This window comes from Paroedura picta, chromosome 4, assembly GCF_049243985.1.
Source record: "Paroedura picta isolate Pp20150507F chromosome 4, Ppicta_v3.0, whole genome shotgun sequence".
Taxonomy (NCBI): Eukaryota; Metazoa; Chordata; class Lepidosauria; order Squamata; family Gekkonidae; genus Paroedura; species Paroedura picta.
The window spans coordinates 122262641-122279327 of record NC_135372.1 but is presented as its reverse complement, the minus strand read 5'-3'; the positions used below and the strand labels follow the sequence as shown (position 1 = coordinate 122279327).

The 16687-nt window shown below is 45.5% G+C and overlaps 1 protein-coding gene across 6 annotated transcripts in view; it reads right to left on the bottom strand.

The window, feature by feature from the left end:
* Positions 1-15526, bottom strand: part of LPIN3 (lipin 3) — a 51127-nt gene extending 35601 nt beyond the window's left edge. For 3 of the 6 annotated variants that reach the window (XM_077335434.1, XM_077335439.1, XM_077335438.1), the window contains exons 1-2: positions 15275-15397; positions 1107-1307 (exon numbers count right to left, since the gene is read on the bottom strand). In XM_077335434.1, coding sequence (XP_077191549.1) covers positions 1107-1298 — 192 coding nt within the window. In that variant the 5' untranslated portion in view covers positions 1299-1307; positions 15275-15397. Of the gene's footprint in view, positions 1-1106; positions 1308-3642; positions 3747-14729; positions 14759-15274; positions 15398-15417 lie in introns of those variants that run through there. The other 3 variants (XM_077335436.1, XM_077335437.1, XM_077335435.1) reach the window with 3 other exon arrangements.
* Between the last annotated feature and the right edge of the window lie 1161 nt (positions 15527-16687).

Here is a 16687-nt window from a genome sequence, read left to right as displayed (position 1 = left end):
AATTCTTATTCTTATTTTATTTTTTTTATTTATTCCCCGCCACTGCCTAGCCGGCTCGTGGTGGGTTACAGCGTCTTATAAAAACCGTATTAAGACACCCATTAAAAGACATAAAAACCCCAACATGGCGGAAAACCCATTCCCAACCCCCACCCCCCCCCATACCACCAATAGAAAAGTTAGCACAAAGAACTGGTCCCAGTCTCACCAATTCATAACATATGACATGACCATTGCCAGCCGTTTTTAAACAAATCAGAATACATATTTATATTTCAGAGTAGGGTGCATCCATCTTAGATCTGGATGAATGTCTGATATCACATCCCTACCCATCACTTGAAGGCCACAGGCCCATTGAAACATTTAATTATTTTTATTTGTTTAATTTGTAGACTGCCCACTCTCTGCAGAGCAGGTTCAGGGCACCTGACAACATAAACATGACTGTACAGGGAACTCGGCCATGCCAATTTGGGTCTTATGGGTCTGTCTTGCTAACAGAAGATCTTCTTGTACTGGTGGAAAAGCTCATCCCTTAAAGAAATGGAGTTGTATTGAGTCTTCCCAGTGTTTGCAACAGGGCAAATAACTTCTATTTTCCCATGACAATGAGATAATGTGGATGGCCATCCTACATGTGCTTAGTTGCTTGCGTCTCACCACGTAAAGTTACTTGGGTTCCAAACTTTGGGTGAAATTACATCTTACAGATCAGAAATTACATCTTACAGATCAGTTCTCCCTAAACAAAATGGCAGCTTCAGAGGTCTCATCACATGAGGAGGTAGCTGAACTCCCTCCCCAAACTCTCTCCCCCAGATCTTCAAGAATTTCTCAGGCTGGAGTTAGCATCCTTATCTTTAGCTACAAATAAATACAAAAGGTCACAGAAATGAACAGTCCCAAATTAATCTATTCATTCAATTTATAGATCACCCCGCCTCAGGGATGGGCTCGTGGTGGTTTTCAACATTTGTACGGATTTAAAACATTTGTATAGGTTTAAGTTGTAGAATTGTCATTCATTAGTTACATACAGGGTAACAAGAGACCACTGCACATACCCAGTCAAAGCTGGATGCCTTATATCAGAGATCACTCACCACTTTCTCAGTTGAACGCAGGACACGGAGCTTCCCAAAGCGGACATGGAAAGGTGAGCACAGTAAAGAGCCATCTGGTTGCCTCACCACAATGACATCAATGCAGCCTGTCAGGGTGGCCGGATTCAGGCCCCTATAGAGCTCCTTCACTGTGCCAAAAACAGTCTCGGCCAGTTGGCCTACGTAGTTCATTGTTTGAGACTAAAAGAAAAATGGAACAAAGAAACAGTCTCAAGTTAAAAGAAGCTTCCAGAAGTTCACAAGTGAAGTTAAGGCCTTGAAAACAACTGGTTACCTTGCACCTCCAAACAGCAGATGTCACTGTACTATTTTCTTGACTGTAGAGTTCAGCACACTGTATGCTACTCTACGTTGCTGCACAGACACAAAACTGAACACCAAGCTTGTCTGCAGAATGTTCCAAGAATCTATGGTAAGTCCATGTGCTTTGATGTGGCTGGCTAGCATTTCATGATGCTTTATAATATTTTAATATTAAGATACGAGAGAGTGTGGCGGCCCGTTATCCAGTTTCAAAGTAATCAGGTTCATCAAAGACATTTACCATAGGTGAATCATGGTGCGAAATAATACACAAGGTACTTAGTATGTGGTGTAGGCCAAGGGTAGTCAACCTGTGGTCCTCCAGATGTTCATGGACTACAATTCCCATGAGCCCCTGGCCCCTTCTGCAGGGTCGCCAGGTTGGTGGCCACAGAGGCGGTGGTGGCAGTTGCAGGTGGTAGGCAGTGTGCCTGTGTGCACGCCTGGGGGAGCTTGCCTGACATGCCTGCACAGGACTTGCCCTCCCTGATGGCCAGGAGGTCTATGGGCAGCAGAAGGAGGTGAGAGAGACCATGCAGCCCGCGTGAGCTGCTGCATCTCCTTTCCTTGCTGCTCCCCTCTGGGGAAGCTGCCTGGCGTGCATCAAAGTAGCCCCTTCCGGTGGGCAGACACGGTGGCCGCCGCCTCGATTGTTGTGCACCTGCATGCACCCACTGCCTGCGTGTGCACGCCACCACCACTGAAGCTGGGGTTGCGGCCCCCAAAAGGTTGAAAACTGCTGCTCTAAATGTTTCAGTCTCCAATCACCCACTGCTCATCATAGTTCACTAGATGAGCTCACAAGTCTTAGATTGCCTAAGTTAGACCAATCTTCCCCCTTACAGTGCTTTCTGGCACCATGATGTTCACCAGTGCTTCCTAGAGCCACTCTCTTCCCCAAAGCAAAAAAAATGAATCCCATTCAGGGAGGGAGGGAGGGAGAGAGATAGAGAGTGAGAAAGAGAGAGAAAGAGAGAGAAAGAGAGAGAAAGAGAGAAAGAGAGAAAGAGAGAAAGAGAGAAAGAGAGAAAGAAAGAAAGAAAGAAAGAAAGAAAGAAAGAAAGAAAGAAAGAAAGAAAGAAAGAAAGAAAGAAAGAAAGAAAGAAAGAAAGAAAGAAAGAATAGCCAACCAGCAAACAAATCTGCCCTTCCATTCATAGTCTGCTGAACTGCTAGCTGAGAGAACTGCAGTCTTGTTTTGGAGACCAGAGGCCCAAGGCATAACTTGCATTAATCCATGCAAGCCAACACAGTCTGTTCATCTTTTTTTTAAGCCAGGACAAAGATTTGGAATGTTTTAACCAAGCTGCTAGAAGTTATGACAGACATCAAAGTCCTCCTAATAGCAATGCAGTGACTGCCAGTAAATACCTACTCTGATTAAAGCATGATGCACGCTGAATAGGTCACTGCACATTTATTTGCCATACCATAGATAATTAGTTAAATGGTAATTATTACTGCCCATTGCAAAATAAAAATAAAGTTATTATCATTATTAAAATGGTAAGATAGGGGAGAATGATTTTTATCCTGCACCTATTTGGGAGCAAGTGGGAGACTGCTGGATGGGGAGAGAAAGGCATATAGCATTGCTTGCTCCAGGTGTCAGTACGGACAAACCCACCGCAGCAATTCTGCTCAGCAAATGGCTCAGTGGCCGAGTACCAGCTTTGAGCGCAGGAGATCCCAGGCTCAATCTCCGACATCTTCAGCTAAAATGATCTTATAAGAGGTGACATGAAGGACCCCTGCTTGAAACCTTGCCGGAGAACTGCTGCCAGTCAAGAAAACAGGTTCGATTCTGGTAGATGAGGGTCTTGCACAGTACAGTGGCTTCACATGTGATCCCCTGGTCATCAGAAACAAACACTTCCCCCCCCTTACTTTTAAGGTAATTCAAGAACATGTTTCATAACCCACAATGAGACACAACTCACACACAACACGGCATCCCAAACTGCAGTTGTCATGATGGCTTGTGCCATCATGATTTCCATTCGACACATATGCTATAAAGGGACACATGATTGTTTGCCCACCAACAATTCGCATATGCACACATGCACACAGATGCACAGCCCTGTCATCCTTTGGAACTGCTTACAGACCAGTCAAGAGCATTTCAGCCACACACAGCAGAGAAAGCTACTTCTTACCCAGCAAGAGTGGGGCAATTCCATACTGGCTCCCTCCCTAGAAAGAAACCCACCTCTCCAGGGCAGAGCAAGAGAACTCATCTTGCTCCCAAGCATCCCACACGTCATTCGGAAACCTACACAAGAGTCAAATGATCCCCAACGGAGGAGGACTGCGCTCCTGCTTCCCGTACAGAGGACAGAAGATAGAAGTCTGGCTTTTCTATTGTGAGCGAGTCAAAGAAAAACACAATTCCTAGAGCTGGCCCCGCTAGCTCTAGAAGCTTCAGTGTTTTGGTCAGCTCTGTACCGCCCTGAGCCGAGAGAAAGTCACGAGAGTCCCCTAGTCACAGCAACCTGCTGAGCAGAGTGTTTTAATCGGCAGCTGGTTGTGAGTAATTTTGTGAATGATGAACAAGTAGGATTTGTGTGTGTGCAAATTTCTATTTATATATTTTCACATACTCTCTCTCTTACAACCGAATGGCATGGAAAAGTCCAAAAGGGGACAGAGATACCAGCTGCTGAAGTTCTTCATTTCAGAGAGAAATGCTGCCTGGAAAAATCTCCGTCTCAAGGTAAGAGGCAGCAGCACACTAACTGGAGGAGAAGCTGGCTGTGGGCTGGGAAACTATGACTGTGTTATGACTGTGTCCCAGGTCTGGGAAACAACATTTCGTCATGAGTCAGTGGATCCAAAACCAAGAGTGAGAAACCATCATCTAAATAGACACGCATTTGAAGCGGATGATCTCAAACAAAGACGCTAGGAGCTGCTGGTACACGTGACAAGAAGAATATACAAGCAGACAGAAGATATGCCTGTGTTGCAATACCTGCATACAGTAGGAGGTAAAACAGCAGGTTCCCTAGGAACGCTGAACTTGACTAAGATTGAGATCTCAACCGACTTCGTGCCTCTTTCTGCCAGGGCCCCAGAGGATGAGAAGCCATTACTGACAATAGCTCAGTATCAACCTTAGACCTAAAGGGACTGGAATGTTTCCAACGGGCCAGAGGCTATGAGGTCACTGAATCGCATTAATGAATTACCAATCTCAACTCAGCAGCAGAGTCATGTTGAGAAAAGACTTCAGGGCCCTGCCTTGACTTCCAAACTCTCAAGCATTGCAAGGCAAAGGGGGATGGGCCCCCTAACAGGCAGGAAGGTCAGATATTTGAATCCATGTGAGAAAGTTGCTAGCAGAGTTATTCAGCTTGGACACAAACACAAAGTGTCTTGCTTCATATTCACACATGCTACACGTAACACATACTTCAGGAGGCTACTGCCTGGGCTCCAAGTAAAGGAAGGAAGGATCTTGCTTTAGGAATGCTGCCACCTCCCAACTCAGATATGATTGCCACCATTTTTCTACCAGGGCTTTAACAGCAGTATGCTAGAGTGTCGCCAGACTAGGTTCTGGGAGGCCCAGGTTGCCATACCCACCCACCCACTCACAAAAGCTTGCTGGGTGACCTTGGGGCGTGACATGCAGATCAAAAGATGTCATAGTCCCATTGTACACTGCATTGGTCAGGCTGTACCTAGAGTGCTGTGTGCAGTTCTGGAGGCCTCCTTTGGGAAAGAATGTGGACAGAATGGAGCGGGTCCAGAGAAGGACAACAAAGATGATCAAGGGTCTGCAGACCAAGCCCTAAGAGGAAATACTGAGGGGCTTGGGAATGTTCAGTCTGGAGAAGGGGAGGTTGAGGGGGGGAAGGCATGATTGTTCTGGAATCACAGAATCATGGAGTTGGAAAGGGCAATACAGGACATCAGTTCAACCCTTGCTCTATGGAGGATTAGCCTACAGCATCCAGGAAAAGTATCTGTCCAGCCGCTGCTTGAAGACTGCCAGTGAGGGGGAGTTCACCACCTCCTTAGGCAGCCGATCCCACTGCTGAACTACTCCAACTCTGAAAACCTTTTTCCTGAAAGCTAGCTGGTATCATTCTACACTTAAACTCCTTACTGCAGGTCTGTTCCTCTGCTACCAACAGGAACCATTCCCTGGCCTCCTCTAAGTGACAATTTTTCAAATACTTCAAAACAGCAATTATGTCCTCACTCAACCTTCTCTTCTTCAGGCTGAACACTCCCAAGTCCCTCAGCCTTTTCTCATAAGGCTTGCCTGATTGCTTGCCTCCAAACCCTCTCAATTTTGTCCACGTACTTTTTGACGTGAGGCCTCCAGAACTGCACACAAGGTGGGGTCTGACCAATGTGGTATACAATGGGACTATGGCATCTTGTGATTTCGATGTGATGCCTCTGTTGATACAACCCAAGACTGCATTTGCCTTCTTTACCGTTGCATCACACTGACTGTTCATATTTGGCTTTCAGTCCACAAGTACCCCAAGATAACGTTCATACACACTGCTACCCAGAGGTGTATCTCCCATCCAGTATGCATGCTTCTCATTATTGTGACCCAGTTGGAGAACTTTGCACTTCTCCAGTTTGGTGTAGTGGTTAGGAGTGTGGATTTCTAATCTGGCATGCCAGGTTCGATTCTGCGCTCCCCCACATGCAACCAGTTGGTGACCTTGGGCTCGCCATGGCTCTGATAAAGCTGTTCTGACCGAGCACTAATATTAGAGCTCTCTCAGCCTCACCCACCTCACAGGGTGTCTGTTGTTGGGAGAGGAATGGGAAGGCGATTGTAATCTTCATTGTCATTGTCTTCTTCTTGAATTGTGTTTTGTTCTCATTTGCCCACTTTTCCAGCATGTTCAGATCGTGCTGAACTCTATCTCTATCTTCTGTTCGCCAGATCACTTTGGTGTCAACCACAGATTTAATGAGGAGTCCCTCCACCCCCGCATGCAGATCATTGATAAACATGTTGAAAAGTACTGGACTCAGTACCAAGGCCATGGCACCTCCCTGCTCACCTCCCTGCAATCGGATGAAATACTATTGACAACCACCCTTTGGGTGCGGTTTTCTAGGCAGTTCCTTATCAATCAACCAGTTTACCCTCATAATATTTGAAAAGCTCTCACTTACAGGACAGAGAGCTGTTCTTGTTGGCAACAGAGGGTAGGACTCATAAGGGTTTTAATTTTTTTATATAGTAAGAGTAGGTCAGCCGTGGAATTGGCTACCTAAAGAGATGGTGCGCTGTCTGTCACTGGCAGCCTTCAATCAACACCTGGATGAATTCTTGTCAGGGATGCTTTATGCTGGTCCTTCACTGAGCAGAGGGCTGGATTAGATGGCCAGCATGGCCCCTTACAACTCTAAGATCCTATGAGTTACTTTTTCAGCCTAAACTACTGCACGGGACAGTTCATGTGAGGATAAAATACACAACAACTGGACTTCTAGCTACCATTAAGAGCCTGATGAAAGACTTGGACTTTTAACTAATCAAACTGGAAGTTACAAAATTAAAAAGCTGGGGGAGAAAAAGATATTTCAGGCCATGTTTTATTCAAGGTTATTTCTCACGAGCATTTGTCTGCTGTTATGACAGTCAGGCACTGTTATGGGGGAAGAGAGGAACCACCATACATAAGAAGCCCATGCTAACCAATCTGGTGTAATAGAGTACCAGTCTAGCAAATGTGAAACCAAATTTGAATTCCCACTCCACTATGGAAACTTTCTTGGTGACCATGGGCCATTCACACAAATTCAGACTATCTTAAACTTTCAGCACTGTTGTGAGGACAAATTTGAAGGAGAGTAATATGAAGATGTAAACCACTTCAGGTCCCTATCAGGTTGAAAGATGGGAGACATCTAAACACCAAATACTGGGCCTATTCTGTCACTACCGAGGATCTAGGATTGAGGATACAGGAGTGCTGCAAATTTTAAAATAACATCTGTATTCATGCTAGCAGCAGCGACATTTTCACAAAACACACCTGAGAGGACAGTATTCCTTGATGCTGCTAAAACCTTCCCAGCTATTATCAGGTTATGAAGAGGAGCTGAACCATCACCAGCTGTGAAACTCATATTAGAAGTCATTGGTTTGGGCTTTTCCGCACATATACACATTAAACACACACAAGGCAGCTATATTTTCTAAGTGTAAAACCTGCCCCATCTCTAGAATACATGGGGACAAATCAGGACATGTTTCATTATGAAAATGCACTACCATTGCCCCACAGCAACTGGCTCCCACAAGCCTTTGAGTAAAGTATTCCACTTCTGCCCTGTCCTTGCTGCCTGTTGCCCCTTTACTCTCTTGCCCAGGAAGAGAGACTATTTACTTTGTAATAACTCCACTGAACTCGGTACCAAAACTCAGAACTTTATTAGAACTTAAGCAAAGCCTGGATCCAACCCTGCTAGGCCATAACCGGGCACAGCCAGCCACCAAAAACACAAGTGAGACTTAAAACTGAAGAAAGGCGATCATGCTGAAATAACTTCGCCATACAATAAAGGTACATCAACAACTTCAGAGCTGCCCACAGTATAATATACATCTCATTCAGTGAGGGGGATATCTTGCAAGAACCCTCTCTTTAGCCCCCCCTCTCCCATTCATAGAACGTAACTCTGAAACAGGACATACATACTGGTTTGGAGGGATTTCTCGGAATTTTCAAGAGCTGGCCATACAGATGCAACAAGTCTGAAGTGATGAAAAACTCCCCGAACAACCCAGAGAAGGAGTAACAGCACGGCAGGGAGAGTCACGGAATGGTTATCTGCATTCTCCGAACACCTCCCACAGGGAGCACAAACGAAGGCATGCCCAACCTGTAGATGCCATCAAGTCAAACACAGCCCTGCTTCCTGTTTTGGCTGCCTGTGGTTGCAAAATGGGGACAGATGGGTAGATTATCATATAATTCAAAAGGCATAGCATGGAGCTGGTGGGCTGTATGGAGTTTGATGAGATGTAGAATGTGGTGGGCTAAATTACAAAATTTTCCCTACCTTCTGAAAAATAAAATTACACAAACAGCATTGGGGATATGCTGCCATCCCAAACCAAATTCCCCACATGCCTAGTGATAAATACGTCCTACTAATTTTTGTGTGTGTGGTTGTCATTGTTATGATTGGGAAATGCAGGTTACTTTGATTAACACACAAATAATGCTGGCCCAGATAGGTCACCCTCTCTCCTGAGAAGGAAGTATTACGGTGCTCAGATATCAGGTGGAGAGGAAATGGTTTCCCCTTTATGGAAACAGATGAGCAGGATGGAGAGGATAATTTGCTCACCCGCCAGGAAGAAGCAAGATGGCTCATCCTGAGCTTGGAGATCCTGAGCCAGGGCCATAACTGGGGAAAGGTGCAGGAATACAAACAGAAGTCCAAGATAGGTCAGGGAGAAACCAGAAAGCAGGGAGTGAAAGAGTTAGAAGCTTTAATAACATGCTGGGGAGATGTACAAGAAAATCAGGGCATGGGGAGAAATAAAGCTAGGGTTGCCAGACACAGCCTGGCAGCCGGTAGGAGATAGGGGAAGGGAGGGGAGCAATTGTCATTGCCACACAATGATGTCCCTTCTAACACAAATCAAAAGAAGAGTTAGTTCTTATATGCTGCTTTTCTCTATCCGAAGGAGTCTCAAAACAGCTTACAGTCACCTTCCCTTTCCTCTCCCCACAACAGACACCCTGTGAGGTGGGTGAGGCTGAGAGAGCCCTGATATCACTGCTAGCGAGCCCAAGGTCACCCAGCTGGCTGCATGTGGGCGAGTGCAGAATCAAACCTAGCTTACCAGATTAGAAGTCCGCACTCCTAACTACTACACCAAACTGCTGGGCAGTTCTCCACCCCTTGCCTCCAAACTCTAGCCTCTGGGAAAGCTCGAGAGCAGTGGTCCCCAACACCTGGTCCGGGAACCAGGACCGGTCCATGGATCAGTCGGTACTGGGCTGCGGCTCCTCCTCGTCCTCCTCCCCAGCTGCTACCTTGGGGGCTGCCCTGCCACTCTGCGGCCAGCTCACCTTTGGTGCTCTCTAGTGGCCACAATGGCTGGGGCTCCTCCTCGGCGTGGCACTGCGCAGCTGCTGCTGGCAGCGCCCCTCGGAGGGCAGCAGGAAGTCAGGGGCACCGGCGGGAAAGCAAGTCGAGCAGGGGCTCAGGCGGCGGCAATGTTCCTTGGCAAAAGACTACCCCTCCCCCCAGGCCTCAGTAAAATTGTCAAGCTTTGACCAGTCCCCGGTGATAAAAAGGTTGGGGACCACTGCTCTAGAGTATCATCCCAGACTGATACTAGTGCTTCCAGATTTTGCTAGAAATGATGTAACAACAACTGCTCCACCCCCTTGGCCATTTGGCCAGCCTGCTTTGGCCAGCTGAGCATTTCTGGGAATTTGCCCACCTAAGCTGCTTTGACCAGACACTTTCAGAGCTCCAGCTTTGCTCGCGTCTATCACTCAGAAAGGAATGTCAAAGTAAAACCAATGACTTGACCAATAATCTAATTAGCGTCTTGGTTTTGTAAGTGGATTCATCCCAATAGTAATTCCATGGTTCAGGAAAGTCATAACACATTGGAAGTTGCACCATAAAGTACCGGTTCGTTTTAACTCAAACAGCTAGTTGCTGTGGCTTGATAAAAGAGCATCTGTTTTGCTCCAGTTTCAATCCCTGGCATCTCCGAGTACAGGGAGTAGTAGCAAGTGATGCAAAAAACAAATGCCTAAAACTTTGAACAGCTGGTGGCAAACCAATTACACAATACTGTACTTGATAGACTGGTGTTCTGATTCAGTTTGAAGGAGCTTCCTGTGTTCCATCATAGTAGATCTGTTTGCATCTATACATGACACAATGGTCATCATTTGCAACTGAATTGATCCGCTTGTGACTGATTGGTTTAGTGTGCAATGCAGAGAGAAACAGACTTAAGGTTAATAATGATTAATATACTACTTGTAGTATACTTGCATGTTTAAATTCTCAATACTTATTGATAAATATATACTGAAGACTCAGGTAGGGAGCTATCTTATTGCATTTATTGTTATAATTTCTTTTGATATTGTAATAATAATTCTTATTTAATGTTCAGGACTTGTCACTGATGAAAGAATCTCACTGAAAACGGATATTACCTGGATTCCGTTTTGACAGAAGTCCTAAAGAATAAAGAAACAAGGAAAACTACAAAAATAGGACACTTTTCTTTCTTTTATATATTTATCATATTGCCAGTGGATAGGTCTGTTTCTCTCTGTTTGGTTTAATCATTAGACTGTCCTTCTTATAGTCTTGTATGATTAGTGTGCAATGCGACTGTCATATCACATGAACACAGATCAGGGGTGGCCAAACTGTGACTCTCCAGATGCCCATGGACTACAGTTCCCATGAGCCCCTGGGGCTCATGGGAACTGTAGTCCATGGGCATCTGGAGAGTCACAGTTTGGCCACCCCTGACAGAAGCAGCTACTTTTTACTGATTCAGAATATTGGTCCATCAAGAGCCGTAAAGAATGGGTGGCATGAAAATCCAAATAAATAAACAAACAAACAAACAAACAAAACCTGCATCGCCTACTCAGGCTGGCAGCAGCTCTCCAAGGCCTTTTAAGCCACCTATTTGCCACCTTAAAAAAAACAAAAAAAACCTTAGGGGATTCTGGGAATTGAATCTGGGGATCCTTACTGGACTGCATCTGCCACAGCCCTCCGGCCATCCAGTGATGTGTGGATACAGCCCATCAAGTTGGATCGGTGGAAAGAAATGCTAAACAGCAGCAATTCTCTGAAAGCAATCTATCAGGCTGAGTTGTTGCACGGCGGTGGCTGCTTTCCAGAGTGTTTCATGAGCCAGGCAAGGACCTACGTGTAGCTGAAGGCAACATTAATATTGCACAGGGGAGCACAGGAGGATGCAGTGAGGCAAAACGGGGGGGGGGGAGCCATTGCCAGGAAAGGTCAGCAGACAGACAACCCAACCAAATATAAATATCACGCCAGCCATTTATATCTTTCCCCAGACCCAGGTAGTAGACAGAGACTAATTAAGGAGAAAATTGCTATCATCCAAGCAGAATGTTTTTAATGAGTCAAGGAGAGGATAAATAGGATGCAGGGAAAGGATAAAAAGACGGGTCTTTGGTGGAGGCCAGGGCCTTTAGCTTTCCTGGAAGCTCATTTAACCAGGTTGGGGCCAACAGAGCAGTCAGCTAGCTCAGGAGCAGCCTGGGATGCTTCTATCCCTTTAAACAACTGATTGGTCTGCATTAAGTAAGCAGGCAAAGCTTTCTGTGGCTGGGAACCAAAAGTTATCACCAGTTCACTGCCATAGAGTAGATCACCTTGCTGTTAAAGCTGCAAGAGTCCAGTCAAAAGCTGGCCAGTGGTGCTAGCAGAAAGGGCCCTGGCACTACAGTGAAAAAGACAGCGCAGTAGTGGTGAGTAGCTGGCTGGCTGGCGAGGGCAAGGGGGAGTATTCACAAGGGGCTTCAGTCCACAAAAGCTAATGCTGTAATGGCCTTGTTAGCTTTTAAAGTGTCACTAGACTCCTGCTTCTAGCCATCGCTGCCGCTGTGCAAGTCACCTTTTACACCCTGACTTAAAAGTGTAGGAGGAAAAAACAGCTACACCCAGGTGATAAATGAACAAAGCACTCAATTGTGGTATAGATTAGAACACCCAGCAGAAGGTATGGCCCATGAAACAGCTCTGGGGTAAAACAATCAGGAGTAAAACAATCTCTTGGGCTGCAGTCCTAAGAACACTTTCCTAGGACTAAGCTAAGGTGACGAGATTGTCCCACTTTTGGAGGGACATCTGGGGGCACCTGGCAAATTGTACTTATGTTGAAATTAAAAATATATATATATTACAATACTATTTTTGCGTTCTATGAAAATTTTTGTTGCTCCATATAGACCAAATTTTTAATCAAGAACCCCCCCCCCCCCGCCCAGTCAATGGTGTCCCGCTTTAAAGGTAAAGGTATCCCCTGTGCAAGCACCGAGTCATGTCTGACCCTTGGGGTGATGCCCTCCAGCGTTTTCATGGCAGACTCAATACGGGGTGGTTTGCCAGTGCCTTCCCCAGTCATTACCGTTTACCCCCCAGCAGCAAGCTGGGTGCTCATTTTACCGACCTCGGAAGGATGGAAGGCTGAGTAAACCCTGAGTCGGCTGCTGGGATCGAACCCCCAGCCCCATGGGCAGAGCTTTCAGACTGCTGCCTTACCACTCTGCGCCACAAAAGGCTCTAGGTGTCCTGCTTTACCAATGTTAAAATCTGGTCACCTTAGAATAAGCTCCAGTAGAGAAAATGATTACATGAACTGCTTCCAAGTTGCTCTGTTTAGGATTGCTCCACAGATGTCTTCCTAGAGTGCACTTTCCACCCAACATCATCAAGTCCGTAACTTTTGCATCTCTAATTCATAATGCTATGCTAAACTGAGTTACACTTCAGTGGACTTGGAAGGGTGCAATTCTATTTTAGATTGCACAGTTAGTTAAGACATGTTGCTTTGCAGGCACAGTCAGAAGAACTAGAAGAAGAAGAAGAGTTGGTTCTTATATGCCGCTTTTCTCTATCTGAAGGAGGCTCAAAGTGGCTTACAAACACCTTCCCTTTCCTCTCCCCACAACAGACACCCTGTGAGGGAGGTGAGGTTGAGATAGCCCTGATATTACTGCTTGGTCAGAACAGCTTTATCAGTGCTGTGGCGAGCCCAAAGTCACCCAACTGGCTGCATGTGGGGGAGTGCAGAATTGAACCCGGCGTGCCAGATTAGAAGTCCACACTCCTAACCACTACACCAAACTACAGTGGTGAAGTGAGGTCAGTTTTCACACATGTAGTTGTGCTATCAGTGCTTTAGAGACACTGGAGACCATACTTGCAGGGAGAGACTGGACAGAAGCACAAATTCTGTTGAACATTTATGCAGAGCTAGACCATTGGCATTTCAAGGCTAGCATTGACCCCTCTGAAAGATGTCAGGCCTCTTTCACATCACCTACTGCAGCCTTTTATACCCACTTGATTTTGGATGTGAACAGAGTGCACATTATATACAATCTTCCTGTTATGCACTTCCAGCATTTTTTGTGAACAGGGCAATGCATATATTTTCTGTACATATATATGTACAGCTTCAATACATATAACTTGCACTACAGACTTTGAGGGAACACATTTATCCATACCAAAGATGTACATGCATGAAAGATGTGCAAGTTGCCCTTTCACAGAACTGGCAGCTGTATATACTGAAGAGTGCATTGTGCATACATTGTCAGCACATGGGCCTGAAGGATATAGGGATGCCAGTCCCCACAGGATCCCCTGAACTTATAGTTCATCTCCAGCCTAAAGAGATCAGTTTCCCTGGAGAAAATGGCTGCTTTGGAGGGTGGATTCCATAACATTATATTCCACTAAGGTCCCTCCCCACCCCAAATCCCACCCACCACCGGCTCCATCCCTGAAATCTCCAGATACTTCTCAACCTAGAGCTGGCAACCCTAAGCATGAAAATCAAAGCTTGCCTGAAGATGCCAGGAGTTAGGATCTGGGCCCCATTGCATGCAAAGCAGATACTCTGCCACTGAACCACAGCTACTCATAGAGTCTCATACTCTTCTTTCTAGCTTCAGGTGGCTAGCTATATATTAGTCTATAATAGCAGAACATAATTTGAGTTAAGTAACTCTTTAAAGACCAACAATGTTCTCCAGGGTATAAGCTTTCCCAAGTCAGTCTTTGCTTCATCAGATATAAACTAATGTCATCATCTACTGTTTGGACTAGCCAAGGGTTCACAGAGACATTAGTATAATCCTCACTGTATAGGAGGTTCAGGAGTACTGAATGGCTGTATCTGAATTAACTTTAAACTGAATTAACTTCTGTTCTGGAAACCCATGTACATCTTTGATCAGCTTAGTGGACAGACAGGTTCATTAAACCCTTTGCTTCTCAGATTAACAGGGTTTAGTTACAGAGAGACACTTATTTCTCCTGCTAAGGTCCATAAACTATCCAAAGTCACAATGTGTGTTCAAAAAACAATAGCAAACACAATCTTCTGAGCACAAATCTGTATGCGCTCCAGAGATCTTTACTATACTATAGTCTGGTTAGCATCCCTGTTACTTCTGAGTAGTAACTATATAACTTGTTCATACTGGAGAAAAGGTCCTGAATTAGTAAATTTACCATCAACTCCTCCCACCTAGAGTTTCCCATTACCTCAGAGCCAATTCCGTACTATTAGAAGGCTAGCCCTGGAAGAATACTGTTTTCATCTAAGCAATGAGCTAACTCATGTTCACTTAACATTGCAGTAGCAGTAATGAATCACAAGATACATACAGCCATCCTCACACACCCACTGGTCCATGAGCACCAGCTAATCAGACACCTTTCCTACTTACAGAGTAGGAGAAATTTCAGTGCCACCAAAATTTAAAAGGCCCAGCCTTCTAGATCACCTCCCTTAAAGGTCAAAGCAATAGTTCCAGTCTACTCGCATACACAAGCTAATAACGGCAGACAGAAGACAGCACATGGATACGTTTCCGTATCGTGTAAGTCTGGCGACTCTTAAGAGATGTTTTTATCACAAGACTCATAATGGAAGCTGCCTGCTATGCTAGAGGAATTCCCCAGTCAGCACACAGACTTCACAAGGACATTCATACACAAAACATATTCCCCCCCCCAGTCTTCACTACGACAGTATCAAAGAAGTTTACTAGAAACACAACCACAACCACAATCATTGAGCTTGTTACCTGAGCTGATCTTAACTCCAGCTTAATGAGCCATGAACTTTGAAACAGTCACTGCCTTTAGCTTCCCCACAAGCAGCTGCTTACAGACACAATTTCACTTGGCTCCACCCACACCTGCCCGATGCTTCCTGTTTCCTTGATACCTGAGTAAAGGGGAGGGGCCTGTACTGCAAACATCAGCAGGGGAGCTTTCATTAGAGCCGACACCAACGCAGAGCTCTCTTTGCATCAAACAGCTGACATCTGACCAAAGTGGTTCCGTCAGACTTGCACCACCACTGGTCAAAGCTGCCCGATATCGCTCGGCTATAAGGAGAGGCTCCCTAGCTGGTTGGCTGATGGTTCTCTTCATGGGCAGACATGAATGGGCTGGGTTTTGCAAGGTGTGCTGCAGGAATGACAGTGGGTATTCTGAATATTTGCCTGGAAAAAAAATCTTCATGGTCTGCTTTTGGGGGTGAATATCTTTGGTAGGAGACTAATTCCTGTTTCAGTGGTACTGAGAGAGCAAAGCTCCATTGGGATAGGTAGCAACATGCCACCTGTGTTCTGGCAAAGTTGGACAAAGCTCTGCACTCTTGCAAAATGGGAATAAGAAGAACTAGAGTTTTAAAAACTTGGCCTGTTTATACTGGGGCTACGAACATCAGGCTGGGAAATTCCTGGAGATTTGGGGGTGGGAAGTGGGACTTCAGGAGGGGAGGGAGCTCAGTGGGCTATTAGTGTCATAAAATTCACCCTCCAAAGCAGCCTTTTCCTCTAGGGGAACTGACCTATGTCTATCAGGGGGAGCTGAATTTCTGCCTGTTGGGATGCTCTTAAATGCTCAGCAGCAAGGCCAGTAAAAGGATGGGGGGGAGCAGGGTCATCAACCCTTTACAACGAATGTGCACCTTGGAAGCCAAAACCTAGGATACATCTTTCCAATGCGCATGGTTGCCATCTTGTTCAAGCAGGAGTAATGTGTATATTTACCAAGCGCAGCTCTGGCCTATGCAACCTGAATGCTGAATTTTTCAAGAATCACGCACACATGTATGTACCTGATAAGCACACGTTGTTTCTGTTTATGCAACTTGTGTATTGTGAAGAGTGTGCATTGCATGCAGCAGCAACAAGCATGGGTGGTAACTCCCATATGCACAGTTGTAACCTCTGGAGAAGGCGGCTATGGGGATGGAATGTTGGAATGTTGCTGTACTAAATCCTCACACCCTTCTTTCCTACCGCAAATAAACAAACAAAAACAGAACTACACCTTGCTGTTCTCCTTTTCCTTCTCAAGTTTTACTTGGAGTCAAGAAAGCCTATCATTGTAGCTGAGATTCTGATTTTACTCTGTTCTGTTTCAGGAGACTCTTTATCACCAAGTTCTGTATTTTTCAACATCCCTCGTACTTTCATCAAAGACAC